Here is a 19,603-nt window from a genome sequence, read left to right as displayed (position 1 = left end):
TTTATTGGTAGTACAATCCCTCACAGCAGAGAGAGATGCACAGGGTCCCTGCAGGTTGCCAGATAAAACACTAGCTGTCCAGTTAAATTTGAATTTCTGATCATCGGAGAGTCATTTTTAGCATAACTACGTCCCAAATATTGCATGGGACATATGGGATGTAGTTATACTAGGCAAGTATTCATTGTCTGAAATTCAAGTTTAACTGGGCATTCTGCATTTTATTTTTTGCATTTATTTTTGTGCACAAAATATGCCAACCCTACCACGGGGGTATGAGTATTTGGGAGGGGGAGGGGGAAGGAAAAAGAAGAAAAAAGAAACCTCTACCTAAGCCTTGGAGGAAAAGGAGAAGGTTCCTCAGAAGAGGTCATTGCTGAGTGAAGGTTAGGTGATGGGCATGTGAATCAGGGAGCAGGAAAGCATTCTCAGCAGAAGGAATATATCCTTTCTGGAATCAGGGGGATATGCTCGGTCCCCCCAGAAATCTGCCAGGCACCAGCGAGGCTAGAGTCCCAGATGCCACAAGAAATGTCAGGAGGCGAGCCTGCAGAGGTTCCCAGGGGCTACTGCACCTGGGCTATGCAGGCACATAACAAGAATTTGGTACATATGTTAAAGTACGGATTCCCAGGCCCCTCCTGAGTGCCTCTGTAAGTCTGGAAGGGAAAACCTGGCTTCTAAGGTGATCCTGATTTAATGGGCTTCCCTCGTAGCTCAGTCCGTAAAGAATCTGCCTGCAATGCAGGAGACCCGGGTTTGATTCCTGGGTGGGGAAGATCCCCTGGCTAGGAAAAAGTGAACTAACTAATACGGGCCCTTTACCTCCGACAACCCCCAGAAGACTACATAGTCGCTGCTGGCTCTGAAGACTTGAAGAGAGTAAACCGGGTGATCAGAGCAGGGATAGCAGAGAACAAGCCTGCAGCCTCCCCGGCGGCTCCTGAGAAAGGGGGCTCGGTTCATTGAAGGCAGCATGGTGTCCAGCCTGCTTGTCCAACACCCCTCGGGGCTCCCCCAAAGCCCCTGGGCATCTGGCACCCGGCTCTCGGGGGTGCTGCCTCTCACTTCCGGCAAGGAGCCCAGCTGGCTCCATGCCTCTCGGGGCCACCCTGCCCGCCTTCCCCTGTCCTCCCACCACTGAAACGATTCCCCCAAATGCAGCTATGACTGTGACTGGAAATCTCTTTACTGCTGATTCTGCTAATGGAAATGTTCCTTCCCTTTTCGGCTGCTTGCAAAGCCACTCGTGACTTCCCCCCTGGGTGCCTGAGAGCAGGGCTTTGTCAGCCAGCCGCCACCAGAAGGGAGAGGGCTCTGCCCGACTCCCCTCCTCCCTCCCCAGCACCCACCTGCCTCAGGCTCAGCCTCCCAGCTTCTCTGGCCAAACTGTCCTCACACAACCCCGGAGTGCCCCGTTCCCAGGATCCCGGAGAGGGAGCAGAGATCAATGGTCAATTTCATCCTTTTTCTGCCTTGCTGCGGCGGGGGTGGGGGGTAGGGGAGGGAAGGAGGGCACCCGGGAGTGGAAAGAGGGGGAAGGGAAAAGGGAATTTGCATTCATTATTTATTCATACCTCCACCTCCTTCCATAAAAAGGATTCCAGGTGGCTAAGAGGCACGGAGCGCAACTGTGCCAGACGCGCACCATCTCCGCAAGGATCATATGGCTTAGTGTAAGTAAAACTGAGCACGGGCTGGGGGGGTGGGGCAGGGAACCTCTCCAAGAATGATGATCGCAGCCACTCAGAGAAGTGACTGCCATGGTACTTTCACGTTTTGATGGGCAGAGACTCAGAGATGTGGCGTACCGCGTCTACAGTTAAAACGCAGTGCAGCCAAGGTTTGACCCCAGCGCTTTGGGTCTTCGAGCCGACACACCCCGTCAGAGGAGCTGAGCTAGAGGAGGCTGGATTTTGCTGGGGCTTAGCTGTGCGGCATGCCTGCTAAGTCACTTCAGCTGTGTCCGACTCTGCGATCCTACGGACTATAGCCTACCAGACTCCTCTGTCCATGGGATTCTCCAGGCAAGAATACTGGAGTGGGTTTTCCGTGCCCTCCTCCAGGGGATCTTCCCAACCCAGGGATCAAACCCGTGTCTCTTAAGTCTGACCTACATAAGCAGGTAGGTTCTTTACCACTAGCGCCACCTGGGAAGCCGTTGGCTTAGCTGTGGAACCCTGAAAAATGCACTTATTTTTACTAGGTAAATGAGGGTGTTGGGGTGGATCTCAAAGGCATTCTTTGAGCCAGCTCTAATATTTTAGGAGAACCATACACTATTTATTAGGATTTTTACAGCATCATATATAAATATTATATAGATCCCATATGCATAGATAATACAGAACAAATTTCATAATTTCATTTTCAAGGCGAGAATATTAAAATGGCACAATGCTGCTAGAAGTACTAAGGCAACAAAAGTCAACTTGGGGTGAAGGGGAGAAATGACAAGGAGGTTTATGGAGTCAAACTGGGGCTGTGAATCAGACCACAGATGCCTGAGAATTTCTAGAAAAGGAATGTAGAGCTTCTCTAAGTCCCTGGAAGGCCTAGGCAATAGTTCCCCTCATGTAACAGTATGTCCAGCAGAAGCTGGAAAAGCACTGGGAGGAGGAAGGAGAGAGGTAGAGGGCGGGTGGGGAAGGAGGAAAATCTAGAAGGCACGGCAGCATCAGAACTTGTTTTTTTTTTTTCCCCCCAGATTTGGTTTTTTAGAACTTGCTCTTGGAGTAGCCCAGCGGTAATGGGGGACATGGAGAGAAAATGAGACACAGCTCGGAGCCCTCCTGGCAAACTGGCAGGCCCTGGGCGATGCTGAGTCAGCTCCCGGCAGCCCAGAAACAAGGTGCTCAGTCCCTCAGGCCTGGGAGGCTGTGACACCTGAAGTTGCTAGATAAGAAACGTCTGCAACTTCTTAGTAATAAGAAGTGGAAGAGATAAGAAATACAAGAGGTTGGCAAAGGGCTGGAAACTCATGAGCACTGCTAGTTCTGTGCCTCTCTGGGAGGCAGAGAGAACACGGGGTTTGCAACCAGGCAGACCTGGGACTGGACTCAGCCGTAGGACAGCTGTGTGATCCTGGGTGTGCCCCTTAGCTCCTCTGGGCCCCCCACCTCTAACGTGAGATGCGTCCTCTCTGTCTTTCAGCACTATTCAGTTCAGTTCAGTCACTCAGTCGTGTCCAACTCTTTGCAACCCCATGAACTGCAGCACGCCAGGCCTCCCTGTCCATCACCAACTCCCGGAGTCCACCCAAACTCATGTCCATTGAGTTGGTGATGCCATCCAACCATCTCATCCTCTGTCGTCCCCCTCTCCTCCCGCCTTCAGTCTTTCCCAGCATCAGGGTCTTTTCCAATGAGTCAGCTCTTCGCATCAGGTGGCCAAAGTATTGGGAGTTTCAGCTTCAACATCAGTCCTTCCAATGAACACCCAGGACTGATCTCCTTTAAGATGGACTGGTTAGATCTGCTTGCAGTCCAAGGGACTCTCAAAAGAGTCTTCTCCAACACTGCAGTTCAAAAGCATCAGTTTTTTGGTACTCAGCTTTCTTTATAGTCCAACTTTCACATCCACACATGACTACTAGAAAAACCATAGCCTTGACTAGACGAACCTTTGTTGGCAAAGTAATGTCTCTGCTTTTTAATATGCTGTCTAGGTTGGTCATAACTTCCCTTCCAAGGAGTAAGCATCTTTTAATTTCAGCACTATGGGGAGGAGGAAATAAAATAACAGATGCGCCAGCCCTGCATCCAGGACATAGTCAATGTCCGATAAATGGTCAGTCTTTTCACCGTCTGTCTCAAGACAGAATGGTAAGGTCTGGAATCCCAGTTCCCCCTACCCCAGGGGCCTAAGGGGGGAGGAAGACACACCAGACTCGGAGTCAGGAGCCTGGACGTGGTTCCTGCTCTACCACTGACTTGCTACGTGACCCCAACTTCTTTAAGGGCTTTATTTAGCCAATGTCTGACATTCTCACCATTCATGACAAGTGATGATCTGGAAACCATGATGTATCATTTCCCTCAAAACCTTCAGTGCCTCTCTGCTTGGCACAATGCAAAGGTGCTCATTCATTACCTGGCTTCCGTGATTCTCAAGGAAAGGTCTTCCCTAAACTCAGCTCTGTCTTCTAATCAAGTGGTCTCCTTACTCACCCTATAGACACTACTCAGAATAATGAGGAGGCAGGAGAAGGTAGAGGCAGGAGCTGCAGGAACTCACAAGAGGGAAGGTTTCACGGAAGAGGTGGCATTTCAGCTCAGCCTGAACGGAGAAAGGGAGTTTCAACATCCCGCCAGTTCTGCACAGTGTGGATTCTGTGATGAGACTTGGCAAGCCCAAGTTTCTAGTCATCTAAGATGCCCTGAACACCCAGGATGTGCCATGCACAGGGCGAGTCATATGCAGCCCCCGAGATGAAGGAGGGATGTTCTCTGCTATGGAGATCCCAAACGAGTAGCACAAGATGGACAAATCCGCGAGCTCAGCTCTCCTTCTGCCCCAAGCCACCTTCGTGCTCACCTAAACAATCTCCCAGACCTTCCTCTCCCATCACTGCCCCTCTCGATGGCAGCCTGAGCAATTCCTTTGAGACAGAAGTCCATGGGGCTCACAACAAATGCCTAAATCCGATTTCCTCTCCTGTCCTTCCTGCCCACTCCCGCTCATGCCACTCTGGCCATGAGGGCCTCCATGCCAGCCCTTGAACACTCCAGGCACGCTCTGGAGTCAGGTTTGTGCTAGAGCCGTTCTCTGCCTGCAATACTCTTCCACACGTGTGCTTGGAGACACTTTTGTGGCCTTCAGGTCTTAGTTCAATCCTACATTCTCAATAAGCAATCTTTTGACTCTATAAGCCATCATTTGGTTCTATTTAATATTAAAACTGATTTCATCTCCAAAAAGTCCATTTTCTTTCTTCCGTAGTATCTATCACTTCTCACATACTACATAATTTTCCTATGTATTATGTTTATTGTTATCATCTTCTCCCCAACATACACTTGCACACACACACACATACTTGTGGATATGAGCTCTCGCAACACAGGGATCTAGGTCTCTTGTTCTCCCATATATCTTAAGCACTTGGAGCAGTGCCTGGCAAGCTCCAGGTAATTCTAAGGGACCAGCCACTGTCACGCCAGTCTTTATATCACTAGCGGGCCCCAAGGCCCAGAGTGTCCAACTTCAGTGCCAAGAGGTCAGGAAAGCCTTCAGAGGTAAGCTGACATTTGAATTCAGCCCTGAAAGGTAAGAAAGTCTTTTCCCAGGGCCTTTGGGGGCAGAGTTATAGAACAAGGAGGAAGGGGTCTTATCACAGGCTAGTCTGGGCAGAGTCTGATCATGAACCTGTAGCTCAATCAGAAACTCGAACTTCATACTAAGAATGATGGGGAACCAGTGAATTAGGAGACGACAGCCATGATCAGGTTTGGGCTTTGAATGAAATCCCTGTCTCCAAGTACAGAGGATGGATTAGAGAGGATAAGACTAGGGGAAGAGAGACCAGGGAGTTGACAGCTGAAATTGTAGTCAGGAGAAGTGTTGAGATCTGAGGCTGCCAGGGGCCTGACAGTGAGGATCGAGCAAGGGTGCCTTCTCAGGTGAAAACCCTAATGGATTGTAACATGCAACATCCTTGTCAATGTTTGACTCACAGAGGGGCTGCCTGCATGTTCTAGTATGCCAGTAAGGAAGCTTTCGATCCCGCATCTGACTTTGGGTAGTCACCACCCCCCTCCCAATCCGAAGAGAAGTCTTCATGGGGGTGGGGGGGACTGTTGTCCTTAAAAAAAAAAAAAAAAAACTGCAGACATCAGTGAGGAGCCAGGGAGAGGAGAGCAGAACGCAAGCGATGGGGAATACAGCCAGTCCTGCCAAGCACCACTGCCTGCCTCCTCCTGGGGCAGAGATGCTGCAAGCTCTGCTGGGAGGAAAGACAAGCCAGCTCTCTCTCACGATAGTTAATCTTCTGTTGCCACTAGCTGGTCAGTATGAGAACTTGGGAAAGTACAGTTTTGCAAAGGAAGCATCTCTATAATGCTGCTCCATTTCAAGGTTAAAGCTGACTTTCTTTTTCTGGAAAACAGCAGGCTTCTGCTTACCCTCATGGGTAGCTAGAATGAAGAGTCATGAGGTTTCCTCCTTCCCCCAGCACAAAACCCAACGGCTCAGGCTCTCAGGAGAGACTAGCGCCAACCAACTGGATCCCTAGGCAGGAGAACAAATTCCACTTCCCTAGAAGGATCTCTTCCTCCTTAGATATTTTAGTTTGGGTTTGTTTTACAGGAAGAGGAGGAGACTCTTGGAGTGCCTTATGAGCATCAACCAAAGTGCACACCTGAGATTTATTTAGCCCAGACCCATGTGTCAGTGGTTAGTGTGATGGAGGAGACACAGAGTGGGATTCAAGAACACGGAGTTTAAGTTGGAACAGCTGGTCCTAAGGTGGGTTTCTTCCCTTGTCTGGGTGCCTGCCTTACCCTATAATACGGAGGGGGTGGATTCAGCACCCTCTGAGAGGCTGTGATGCTGTAAGCTCAACACTGACGGTCATGGTAACAGTCTTCATGGCTCCACTCAAAGAAGTCACTGCTGTTCTCCATCGTTCTCTCTCCCCAGCATGTTCACACCACCCCATGGCAGCCAGAGGCTAGTTTACAGCCAGGCAAGGAGATGAGAAGCAGGACGCTTTGCCTGCCAGAGGCCCAGTCAAAACTACCGGTGGACTTGCTGTAAATTAAAATCATTGAATGATCTTGCGGCCTGAAGGCTCCATTCAGGAAAATGATCCAGCTCTGGATCACGAAAGCTTGCAGGCCTGTGCTGTCAAGCTGGCTGGGGCCCCTGACCCCCAGAAACAGCAAATCTGGACAGTCTTGACCCAGCCTGGACCTCTGAGCACTAAAATGCATCCTCCTCTCACCCTGCCTCAGCCCACTCTCCGTAATATGGTATAATGGTCCCTTGCTATCGACGGAGGATTGATTCCAGGACCCGACCTGCTTCTAGCAAGCTAAGGAGGTGGCAGTCCTTTATATAAAATGGTGTAGTGCGGTCAGGTGGTTGAATCTGTGAGTGTAAAACTATGGCCAGAGAGAGCAGATTGTACTTTTTGAGGGCAGATAATACACCTGTCTCTGCCCTAATTATTAAATAGACTTCATCAGACTTGAGCTGGCAAAGGAATGGAGACAGAATGAGGGAAGAAAGCAGAAAGTGGAGGGAAAAAACTCAGATCAGAGGCCCCTGAACCAACCCCCTTATTAACAATGTCCCAGAAGCCTGGACCATCACAGCAGGATGGGGCCTTGAAGTCTGAGTGCTACTGAAATATTCTAGTGAGAAGGGACCTGGAGCCTAAATAATATTTTTTAAGCGTAGCTTTGTTTGAAGACATCAAATTCACCCTCTCATCCACCCCACCTCTCATCTCTCCCTCTTACCCATACGGGGAGGTGGGGGGAACACTGGAATTTATTTTAATGAATATTCTGTGGTCAGAAATCCCTACGGAAAACCCAGATTATTCTATTTGTTTTTTCTTCCCACTTAAAGACTGGAATCAACCTTCAGAATCAAACAAGAAATCAGAATGGGCAGATAGCCTCAATGCCTCTGGTCCCTTCCCCAAATGCCTGCCAAATAGTTGTGTGGTGCCTCGCTCGAAGGGCTTCCTCCCATGAGAACCCTGTCATCACTAAAGGCCAATCCTTGGTTGTCCAACACATCCTCCGGTCGTGTTGCCCTCCACACCCTTGGTATTTGCACCTTTAGGACATTCCTTACAACCAGACAGAAAAAAAAAAAAAAATTTAAAAAAGTATGTGCCTCATTCTCTATTGAAATTCAGATTCGAAGGAAATTGCCCCAGCTCTCCTTAGGCTAGTGGCCTGTCCTTGGGCTAACTTCCTGTTGCTAGCAATCCTTCTATCCTAGTGCCCGCTCCCTTGGTCCTGGAGGTTTTTCTCTTTTCGGCGTCCATTTTCATCTGTATTTAAGGAGTCTTTGCAGACCTGACCAAGCTGGCATTTCAGAGCTTCTTTGTCCTCCCCTCAGGCCGATCAGCTTCCTGCAAGGAGCATCCTTTCGGGACAGGGCTTCAGGACACTGCCAGGCCTACTCACGCAGATCCTTTGAAAGACACACTACCGGATGGTCTTCCTTCTCGAGACACCCTGCCCCAAAGACAGAGCAATGTTCCTCACCTGTGTGATTTGTAACACAGGCAAATTAGTAACAGATGCTGACAGTGAGTGGTTTATTCCATTTTATCTCTTCTCCCCCTTTCACTGAATCAAGGCTGGTGGTAAACAGTCCAGCCCGGCCACTATCAAGCACAGGAAAAAGGATGCCATTTCCCTACCGGTGGGCATGAAAGCTAAATCCACAGGCACACTCAGGGGCTGCCTGGGGGCTAAGGAGAACTCCGTGACGCGCCTGTTCACCTCCAAAGCCCTGCACTGACAGTTGCCCCTGTTCGAATTCTTTCTTTTCCATGGGTCCTTCCTGACACCCCCATGCTACCAGCAAAGAAGAGGAGAGCGTGAGAAGCAAGAGCAGTTAAGTCAGACTTACAGAGCACATCAGGGCACTTCAAGTTCATAGAATCTTTACACCAGAGGATTATTTTAGGGCTCATCCACCCACTCATATTGCAGCATGAAAGAACTGAAGATCTGGGGATAAGTGACTTGTTCAAGGTCACAGTGGGCCACAGCTGAGCGTTCCAGGTCCTAACAGGCATCAAGTCCCCAAGCTGTACCGCAGCATTCAACGTCTCCCCCAACCCATCCTCCACGGCTCACTCAGTTTTTTCCTGTCCAGGAAGTGTCCCCAGCTTTCTCTGAGTCTCAAGAGATATCTTCCCTCCCTGACATTACAGAAAGTGTCCTCTCCATCATTCCCTGGCACCACTGCATCAGATGCCCTTTGATATCCCACGAGTCAGGAAACTTTGAGTTGGCAGGGTCACTGGAGGTCATTTAACTCATGCCTGTTTCTCACACTCTCATACTTCAGCACACCAGCGCAGCTGAGTTCCCTTGGGAAAGGCTCTTGTGTTGCTCATTACGTTTCTCTTCAAGACTCTGCTCTATGCCCTACATAAATGTAACCAGCCCCTCGATGCATATTTGGCTCAAGATGGCTTGAGTTTAGCAATTACCAAGAATGTAGGAGCCTGGTGGACTGAGATTCCAGTCCCAGGTCTGCATTTACTCACACTGAGCCCTTGGACTAGGCACCTCTCTAAAGAATGTTGCCTAATCTGTAAAATGGGAATCAATTACAGCAGTCCCCCGTATTCCATGTGAGTAAATAATAAAAGGTGAGAGCAAAGCTCTTTGCACCACATTAAGGATGCAACAAGGATCTGCTATTCCTTGATCAAGTTTAAGAAACTTCACTTTATCAGTGCCACCAACTCAGACTAAAGAAGAGGCCCAGACATAGAAACTTGGGGGAGGGGGTGGTGTTTCACCTCTGAGGGAACTTCCACCTACATAAAGCAGGCTGGAACATGAAGGGAAGATTAGAAACACAAAGAAGAATGGACCTGGAGAAAAGTCTTTTATGTCTGGGCACTCCTAATAATAGAGCTAATAGCTCAAACAAGAGAGGCAGAACGGAGGGAGGGTGGGCCAGGGATGCCAGTGACTTTGGTGAGTAGGGATGGTAGAAACGGTGTGCAAATTAACTTTAAGGGCCCCCAACTGGACTGGGAGTAAAGTGGAAACGCGACCTTTCACTTGTTTGTTCGCCCCCAGCTCCCTTTAACACCAGGGACAATTTACCACCATGAGCTCTGGGTCCACAACCCTAAGCATGGCCCAAAGGCTTTGGCAGACACTACCACCCCCTAGCGGTGGCTCCACGCACCCCACTATCGGCAAGATTCAGCGTTTACCGACTTTGCATGCACATCTGTGGCACATGCCATCTCCAATTCGCGTGGACTCGCAACCTAAGAGTGAAAGACGCATCCAACTCACGGGAGACAAACACGAGACAGGGATGTTTAGAAGGTCTGAAGGGATGATGGGATGGGGCTGCCTGGGGACCCTGGGGGAGATATGGCCGTAAATGACTCACAGCGTCACCCTCCCTGCAGCCCTCGTTTTCAGCCAGCCTGGCCCTCGCAGAGCTCACTGTGCACTCTGTGTTTACAGGCAAACAGTGGAAGACCAACACAAACAGAAAGCCCACGTCTCCCTACACAGCTCGTGCGATACTTGGCCATCTGGTGACTACCTCGCTAGCCAAATCCCTGGCAGGAGTGCCTTGAGCTGCCAGTCCAGGGCGCTGGGGGAGGAGGAGGAGGAGGACCCAGAACCCCCAAAGGGCTCAGAGCCGCCAAGGAGGACGTCGCCCCGGCACTCCACAGCAGGCAGTCTGCGCCGGGCTCAGCCGCCTGCGTCAGAGAAGGCAGAAGGCTCCGAGTGGAGGGTGCCAGGAGTCTCTCGGGCTGAAGCCTGGGCCCTGGGGGATTTGAGTGGCTCAGTTCCTCCCTCAGCTCCTCCTCACTCAGCCTGCCTCAGGCTCCCAGGCATTCATTCCCTCTTGAAAGCCAAAGTTTGAAAAGGCAGGGGCTGCCAGCTCCAAGAATTCTGGGGTGACTCCTGTAGCTGGATGGACCCAGTCCTCACATCCAAGGGGGTCGGGATGCTCTGGGGTTCTCACCTCCAAGTCATGCCATATGCAACCAGGAACGTTCCCCCTTTCCCCCTCACTTGCACAGCTTTTTAGGGGGATTCCCACTCCCGACCTCTCTGGACAACCTAGAGTAGAGAGATCAGGAGGCTGGAGGGACAAGGTTGGGACTGGAAGTGTAGAAGGCACACCTTCCATTTCTCTGGAAGGACCCTTGCCTGCCTGGGGTCGCAGGAGCCGGGCAGGAACCCAAGGTTAGCTCCTCAGCTAAGGATAAGCGCCAGCCCCATCGCCTTATTGGAAACGGGCATCCCACAAGTGCACGTGGGAAGGGTCACTAGGGTGTGCAAGCGTGTGTGTGAATGTGTATGTATCCACGCAGGCGTGTGTATGCTTGAATGTGTGTGTGTGTGTGTGTCGCACGCCAGACTCGCTGCCGCGGGAAGTCCCCCTGGGAACCTGCAAGACGGTCTCCCGCCTAGCATCCCAGAAAGCATGGCAGGCTCAGGTTACAGCCAGCCAGGGAGAGCCCGGGGCCAGGAACCCGAGGCACAAGCTCAGACCACGAGAGGGCCTGGCACTGGCTCAGATCTCCAAAAGGCCGGCACGAAAGGCGAGGGGGTGGGGGCGGGGGGAAGGAAGGGTCTCTGGACAGAGGAGTCCAGTCCATTGATTACTCTCTGGGGGTTCTTGGGCGAGCAAAGAGTTAACCTCAGAGGCTCAAGCCCGGATCCTGAAGGCGTGTGACCTCGAAGGCCCACCCCGAGGTGCCTGAGCCGAGCCGGACCCCGGTGAGGCCAGGGACCCGGCGAAGGGGGTCTAGAGTCTGCAGCGAACCCCAGCGCCTTCCCGGAGCTGTCTTTGGCCAGACTCCGACAACCAATCGCACCCCGCGCCCCCAAGAGGGGAGGGGAGAGAGAGCGATCAACCAGCGCGGGAGAGCGAAGGGGGAACAACATTTTTGTAAACGCTCTCCGAGATAATTAAGCTATCAATTACCCGGGTGGGAATCAGCTGTGCTTCCCGCAGCTCCACGGAAGGGCCGACTCCTCCGGGATTCGCGCCGGGAACCAGCAGGCAGCAAGCTGCTGGCGAACTTTCTGATTAACTTTTCCGTTTGAGCCCCCACCCCACCCCCCACCTCCCTCTCCCCTCTCCCCTCCCCATGTCACGCCTTTAAGTTATTATTAGCCCAGTGAGTGAGCTGCGAGGACAAACCTGCTCTACCTTGCGAGGGGGTTAGGAAGGCGAATGCGACAACGGGGATGGAAGGAGAATCAGAAAGTAGAGACCTAGGGTTCTGAACCCCAGGGCTCAGAAACCGCTAAATCCTCCCCGACCCCATTTCATAGATGGCTAAAACTGAGGCCCAGAGAGGGGAAGCGACTTGGCCAAGGTCACCCAACCCACAGGGAAACCGAGTGTATGCGGACTGAGGGATTCTACATGGAGCTACTGCGCTCCGATTGTCTAGAAAACCTATCCCGAGGAGCAGAGCCAAGAACTCTTAGGCGAGAGCGAGGGGGCGGTAACAAGCCGGCGGCCCACGGCCGTGCCCGGAGAAGCGGTGGGCGGCTGGACCCAGACCTGGCTTGCGAGCGGGGTTCACCGCGGCCCCTAGCGCGAGTACTCGCATCAGCTGGGGTCTCGGCGTCCGGGATGGACCGCGGCAAAGCTCAACGTCTGCACTGAGAGACGGACCCCACTGCGGGAGGGCTGGCACGCCCCCCGGCTCCCGCCACGCGCTCATCCCAACCACCTGTACGCCCTCCGGGCCCCTCAGCTGCCCTCACTCGACCCCGAGCGGGGCAGCCCGGGGCGGGAATCCCCAGGGCGCCCCCACCCGTCCTGCTTCACTCAGGGGCTCCCGGTTCCCCGGGACCCCGCGAGTCCCGGCGCCAAGCCTTACCCAGGGTGAAGAAGGGCAGCTCCGTGTTGTCCAGGTCGTCCTGCACCGCGACGCGCCCCGGCAGCTCGTTACGCACAAAGAGCAGCAGCCGCGACTCGGCGGCGGCGCCCGCGGAGCCGGCGGAGCCCGGGGACGCGGCGGCGGCGGCCCCGGTCCCGGCCCCGGCCCCGGCGCGGGTGCCGCTCCAGCCGATGTCGCTCTCCCGCAGGGCAGGCAGCGTGGACACCGTGACTGTCTTGAGCCGGCAGGGGCTGTCGGGCTCCCGCGAGACGGCGGCGGTGGCGCCGGCCAGCAGGAGCAGGAGCAGCAGCGGCGGCGGCGGGGGGAAGCCGAGCCTCAACCGCCCCCGGAGCCCCGAGCTGGGGCCGGGGCTGCGCCGGGCGCCGGCGGCGGCCATGGCGGGAGCGGCTGCGGGGCTGCGGGCGGCGGCGGCGGCGGCGGCGGAGGAGGAAGGAGAAGCGGCGGCGGCGGACGCCGAAGCGAACCGGGGCGCCGGAGCTAAGGAGCCGCGGGAGCCGCTCGCCAGCAGCCCCCAGCTCGGGGCTCCGCCTCCCGACCGGCCCTGGCCCGCCCCCCCGCGCCGCCTCCCCGGGCCCCGCCGCCCGCCCCCTTCGCTGGCTCTCCCCCCGGCTCAGACCCGGAGCGTTTCGGAGGCTCCGCCCGGCCTCGTGCAAATCCCAGTCGCCCCCGCCCCCCGCCTTTCCCAGGATGCCCCGATCCGCCCCGCACAATATTCTTTAGCCTCGGCACCCCTTTCCAGATTCCTAAGACTCGGGGACCCCGGGCGCTCCCCCTAGGTCCACCTAATAACCCAGCTCTCCCAGCTTCACCCCCGCCCTCGCTCAACCCGGAGGCTGCACCTGGGGGCGCGCGGTAGCCCAGCCTTGCTCCAGGCCCCGCCTTCTGAGAGGTAGGGGGACGCCTCTGGATGGCCAGGACTGAACTTTGTCTCCCCTTAAGCCCAATAACAAGTCCTGTACCCTTTCTTGAGTCCCGGAAATAATTCCTTGTAGTCTCCAAGCCCCCCTCCCCACCCGCTTGCCCACAACTCTGGCCTTCATTCTCCCACCACTAGGACCCCCCCTCTCCCATCTACCCAGGTCTCGGAGGGGGCACCGACAGCTGATGAACTCCCCCCTCTAACCCCCAACCCCACCCCCTACACGGACCCGGGCAGGATGTTCTGGCCCCCAGCCTGCGCCCTGCGAGCCAGCGCTTCTATTCTGGATGCCTGCTCCCAGTGAGGAGCTGCTCTACTTGGCTGCTCTGTGTGCGAAATTCCTGAAAAGGGTGCGAGGTAGGGGTTACTCCCTCGGCTTCTGGCTCCCAAGGGCTCCTGTCTACTGCCTGAGTCCCAGAGGAGGGGTCTGTTCACCCGCTCTTCATCCCCGCACCCGTCCTTTTTCTCCTAGATTCTAGTTGAACTGTAAACCGAGGTCCCCAGACACAGGACAACCTTTTGGCCCCGGGTCAGTGCTCTCCGACCCACATACCTCGGATCCCCCAGGGAGTCATCCCCTCTATAGGGATGTGGACCTCGAGCAGTGCTCCCCTCACCTCACTCCCCCCTCTTTCTTCATCTTTCCTCTCTCTGTTCTCTCTTTCATCTCTCCAAATACACATTTCATTCTTACTTGGCTTGACTTTAATCTTATAAATGCTCCTTACCTATTATTTGTGAGCCATTTCCCATCTCCCCGGGTTTTTCTTTTTTTGCCCGTCTGTGCTTTTGGTGGGGGCTCCTCGCTTAGTCACTTCTCTCATGTTAGCTCTCCCCGCTTCTGCCACTTCTCCATCCTGTCTTTAACCCTTCATGGGAATGGCCTTTCTCCCTCTCCCATCACATTTTGTTTACTTTTTCAGGACTTTGAATAAAGGGAGAGGACTGGAAAGAAGGAAAAAGTTAAAACCTGTGTTGTGACCTTGGGCTTAATTATACTGTTTAGTAAGCATTCTCCAAGTGCTGGACCTGTACCTATGCTAACTTTTATACGTGAACATGTTCTAGTGAGATGGGTGTCAGGATTCCCATTTTCCAGATGAGGAGACTGAGGTCAGGAGGTCAGGGAGGTAAAGGGACCTCCCACGGTTACAGAGAGAATGAGCACGAGAGCGGAGATCTGAACTCCAAGCGCCAAAGCTTTGGCTGTTTCGACTGAATCACACTGTCCTCAGTGACCTTGGGAAAGCCCACCCATCAAAGATACCGTGAAAGGCATGTCTGCATGAACACATTTGGGTCTTTTTGGACTCAGAGGCTTGTAAGGGATGCTTCTCCTGTCTCAGTTTACTCAGCTGTGAACCTGGCGTGGGGGTGGGGTCAGAAATCTGGCCTTTCAAGTCCTCAGATCCTAAATTGTCTCCTGCCGCCCTGGTGCCTGCTCCAGTTCATTTACTCCTCCAAAATATGTCGCCCTGGCTCCCTCAGTCTCTCCTTTGTACCCTTACAATCCGCCACTATCCTCTGCAATGGGGCTTTCTGATTTTCTATGCCCCTTTCTTCAAATATGCTGACATAGTCCATTTATAGAAGTGCACACCAGGAAAAAAGGGCTCCCTTATGTAAGGCAGAGTCTGTGCAAGTCCTTCATGGACCTCTGGTACAAAGGCCTGTCGAATGAGACCAACACTTTCATTCATTCATTCACCACCGAATATCTAGGGCCCCTACCAGGCACTATAAGGAAATGCAGAGATGGATAAACACAACTCCTGCTCTTGGAGAGCTTATAATGTTGGGGAGGGAGGTGTGGGGATGAGAGAGCACAGGAATATCTCAGACACCAGGCAGGCAGGCAGACGTGTGTTTCTTTTATGAGATGCTCTGAAACATGTGCTTGGAGAAATCAGAGCAAGCTTCCCAGAGGAGGTGGCAATGAAATTGAGCCATGTAGGTCTCGTGGCATGGGAGTGGACATTCCAGGTTAAAGCTGGCATTTGGCATTCCTAGCCGCTGCTCAGTGTCTGAATGAATCCCTTTCTTAGTTTAGAGGGTGCTTTACTCTCTGAGCCAGAGTCCACTTCCCATGAAGAGGCTACAATTTCCAGCTACTTTCAGCTTCCACTGCAACTAGGGTTGAGCATGTGACTCAGAATTCACCAATCAGATTCACCCATGCCAGATGCTGGGAAAGAAGCTAAAAATTAGGCAGAATCCAGTTGGGCACCAGAGTGGTAACAGGTGGGGCAGTTACATCCAGATTTCAACACTAGTGGAAATTGTTCTAACACTGCTGCTTAGAGCAGAGTTTCATTTGGTGTCAAAAGTGTGAATTACCCTGTTGGTACCTAGCTGCAGCTACAATAGCTCCATCAGTCATTCCATCAGTGATGTGACTTGGAGTGGTGCTCTTGACTTCACGGACTTCAGCCCAGATCCCGTGACCTCCTGGAGATTCTGAGTAATATCACTACCGAATTCTGTTACTGCTTAAATGATCAGAAGTGATATCTGTTGCTTGCAACTAACACCCCTGACTGAGAAGAGAAAGTGGAAACCAGTGGAAGGCACCAAAGGCCAAGCTCACAAAGGGAAATAGAGGAAGTTCTTTAAGGGGGAGTTGAGGTTGAAGTTGAGACAAAAAAGGCAGGCAAGGAATTTTCTGTTCATGTTGAGGAGGACCCACTTTATCTAGTAGGCAGTATTGAATTGGGAACAGCTACAGGAAAATAATTCATACTTCTGAGCATATAGTCTGTTGCTTCAAAACTTTATGCTGAACATCAATGAATGATGATAACAATTCCTGCCTTCTGGTGGTAGGGAGACTTCAGCAACTATTATGCAAAGTGCTTAACATAGTAGGTGCTCAATAAATTATGACTGCTGTTTTGATGTCTAATCTCAGCAACATCTGGAGGGAGGCTTGTTATCCCCACTTGATAGAGTTGGAGTTTGAGGCTCAGGGAAGCTAAGGAACTTGACTTTGATCACGCAGTTACCAAGTGTTGGAACTCACGTCTGCGTGACTCCTAGGTCCTCGCTCTCTCTGCAGCAGCACACTACCTTCCTGCCCCAAGCCCCCTTCCCCCTTCCCCCCGCCACCTACCCTCAGGATGCTAGGACCTCCCTGTTCACACTCTGATGCCCTCTCTTGTGGCCACTGATACCCCTTTTTTCACCCTTCCCCTCTCTTACTAAGTCACAGTTCATTATTGACTTAATTAGTTACAATTCATGATTGATATAATTTATTCTTCTCTAGGGTCCTTTCATACCCCCATCTCTGACTCCAGTGATCTGAAATTCCTTTTCATTCTTCCTAACCCCTTCCAGCACCCCAGCAAATGTTTCCTCTTGCTTCATCTTTCATATTTGCCTTGATAGGTTGCTTTGTAACTTTTTTTTTTCCTTTTTTTCTTCCCCCACCTTACTGTACTCTTTTTTTTTTTTAACTTCATCTAGTCAAAGCTATGGTTTTTCCAGAAGTCATGCATAAATGTGAGAGTTGGACCATAAAGAAGGCTGAATGCCAAAGACTTGATGCTTTGAAACTGTGGTGCTGGAGAAGACTCTTGAGAGTCCCTTGGACAGCAAGGAGGTTAAACCAGTCAATCCTAAAGGAAACGAACCCTGAATATTCATTGGAAGGACTGATGCTGAAGCTCCAAAACTTTGGCCACCTAATGTGAAGAGCTGACTCAGTGGAAAAGACCCTGATGATGGGGAAGATTGAAGGCACGAGGAGAAGGGGATGGCAGAGATGGTTGGATGGTATCATTGACTTAATGGACATGAGTTTAAGCAAGCTCCGGAAGATAGTGCAGGACAGAGAAGCCTGACGTGCTGCAGTTCATGGGGTCACAAAGAGTTGAACACAATTGAGTGTCTAAACAATTCATACCGCATGACTGAGACAGCCTAGTGTGGTTGAAAAAGCAGAGACTGCAAAGAGACAGGCTTTGGTTTGTATGTCATCTTTGCTATTTCCCTACTGGGTCGAATTACTCAATGATGCCCCTGTTAGATCTTGTTTGTGAAAGAAGGAAAGAAGTACCCATGTCTCAGGATCGTTGTGCAGATTAAATGATTTCACATGTGTGAACATGTCTAGCCCGTGTGAGGTTCTGTTAGCACTATAAAGTAAATCCAAGCATCCTCTGGTATCTCACTCCCTGCTTTCCTCTCCAGTCCCTTGGGTCAGGATCCTCACCACCATCGCTCTGTTCTGGCCAGATGCACCTCTTTCCTGTTCCTGGATTGTTTCAAGCACTGGTGCCCCCAGTGTTTTCCCAAAGGCTCTTCCTTCTGCCTGGAGGGAACTCCCTTCAGACTTCCCTAGTGACCTTTCACTTAAATGTAAGTCTTAGTGAATAAAGCACTTTCCTTGAGATGACTAAACCCCCAATCTAAGTGATCCCCTCTCTGACTTCCCTGTTATATCCTCTCATCTCTCTCTCTCAATGTGCACTCACTACGTGTTTTTAATTATTGTCCACTTATTAGTAGATTTTCTTTTTTAATGATTTTATGTGTGTGTTTATTTTTGGTTGTGCTGGGTCTTCCTTGCTGTTTGGGCTTCTCTCTTGTTGCAGCAGGTGGGGGTTACGCTCAAGCTGTGCAGGCGTCTCATTGTGGTGACTTCTCTTGTTGCAGAGGGTGGGATCTAGGGCACACGGGCTCAGTAGTTGCTGCATCCGAGCTCTAGAGCATAGACTCAGCAGTTGTGCACAGGCTTAGTTGCTCTGAGGCATGTGGGGTCTTCCCAGATCAGAGTCAGGGGTGGAACCCGTGCTTCCTTCATTGGCTGGCGGATTCTTTACCACTGAGCCACCAGGGAAGTCCTAATGTACTTTCTTGATGCATCTCTCCCTCTAGACTGGAAACTCCAAGAGATCAAAGTGTGTGAGTGTCTTGCTTACCACCCCAAGCTAGCTCTGTGGCTGACATAGCGTAGAGACACAAAATCAGTATTTTGTGAATGAATGATCATGCATTCATTGGCTTTTTACTTATAAGACAGGTATTAGAGTAGGCACCAGCCATAATTCTTCAGGGGAAAAGGGACCCATCCTTTTGGTTTTCCACAATGAGTCTGTCCTTCCCTCTGTTTATCCCTCCCTCCTTTCCATCTTTCCTTCTGTCCGTCTTTCCAGCCTTTGCAGATTTCCATGATCCAAGTGATTTCTGTTTAACAGTCTTTCTTCTTTGAGCTTCAAGATAATGTCTAGGACACAAACTCCAATTCAGGAAGAGAGCTTGTTATCTTCTGCTCCATCTCTACTCTATCTAAGCTCAATCTTCCATCAATCCTCTTCGTCCCTACACATGCCCACCATTTGTTTCTTTCGCCTCAATCATGGCCTTTTCTGTAATTCACCGCGTCCTTTTAATCCTGCCTTGCTCCCTGCAGCACGTTGAATCCATTTATCACTCAGCACACTGTTTCCTTTTTTTCCTTTCAGCCACCTCCCCCTAGACACTCTCCTGTTTTAGGTCTGCCAACTCTAGCACCTTAAACTATGTGGAGCCCAATTCCATCAGCTGGTATAGGAGCAAATACAAGATGAAGGCCCATATTGGGGTTTTTCCTTTTATTGTTGATCTCTCCAAATTAGACCTTTGTAAATATTTCTATTACTGCTGCTTCTTTGCTTCCCTGGTGATTCAGACCATAAAGAATCCACCTGCAATGCAGAAGACCTCGGTTTGATCCCTGCTTCTTTGACTCAGAAACCTCTCTTTGATGTAAGCTCGAATTCATTTCTGTATCTCTCACTAGTTGGTTGATTCTAGTGATTAACCTGTCTGAGCCTTAATTTTCTCTCTTTAAGTTGGGTGATGGGAAGGTTGAATGGACCAGCAGGTATAAGTGGAAGCACCCAGTACTTTCTGGCACATAGTAGGTCCCCAGTAACACTCATTTGTTTTCACCTCCAAATATCTATTTATTTGGTCCTTCTGTGAGCCTTCTGTCTCTTTGCTTTCATCCCTCCGTTTCTCATCTCCTTTTTCAGAACATTTCCACTCTTATCTCATTTAGAGTGAACTTTTACCATTGTCTCTAACTTATCCTTCTTGAAAAA

General features: G+C 51.5%; 1 protein-coding gene and 1 long non-coding RNA gene across 4 annotated transcripts in view; one reads left to right on the top strand and one right to left on the bottom strand.

The window, feature by feature from the left end:
- Positions 1–12,974, bottom strand: part of ASTN2 (astrotactin 2) — a 988,998-nt gene extending 976,024 nt beyond the window's left edge. For all 3 annotated transcript variants that reach the window (XM_061163301.1, XM_061163302.1, XM_061163303.1), the window contains exon 1: positions 12,578–12,974. In XM_061163301.1, coding sequence (XP_061019284.1) covers positions 12,578–12,974 — 397 coding nt within the window. The remainder of the gene's footprint in view (positions 1–12,577) is intronic.
- On the top strand, positions 1,350–8,210 carry LOC133071056 (uncharacterized). Its single transcript, XR_009696347.1, has 3 exons — positions 1,350–1,453; positions 1,600–1,676; positions 8,077–8,210. It is a non-coding gene; the product is annotated as an uncharacterized LOC133071056 (long non-coding RNA).
- Positions 12,975–19,603: the final 6,629 nt, after the last annotated feature.

The sequence above is a fragment of the Dama dama genome, chromosome 16 (assembly GCF_033118175.1).
Source record: "Dama dama isolate Ldn47 chromosome 16, ASM3311817v1, whole genome shotgun sequence".
NCBI classification, from domain to species: Eukaryota; Metazoa; Chordata; class Mammalia; order Artiodactyla; family Cervidae; genus Dama; species Dama dama.
The sequence above is the reverse complement of the archived record's forward strand: the minus strand, read 5'-3'. Positions and strand labels throughout refer to the sequence as shown.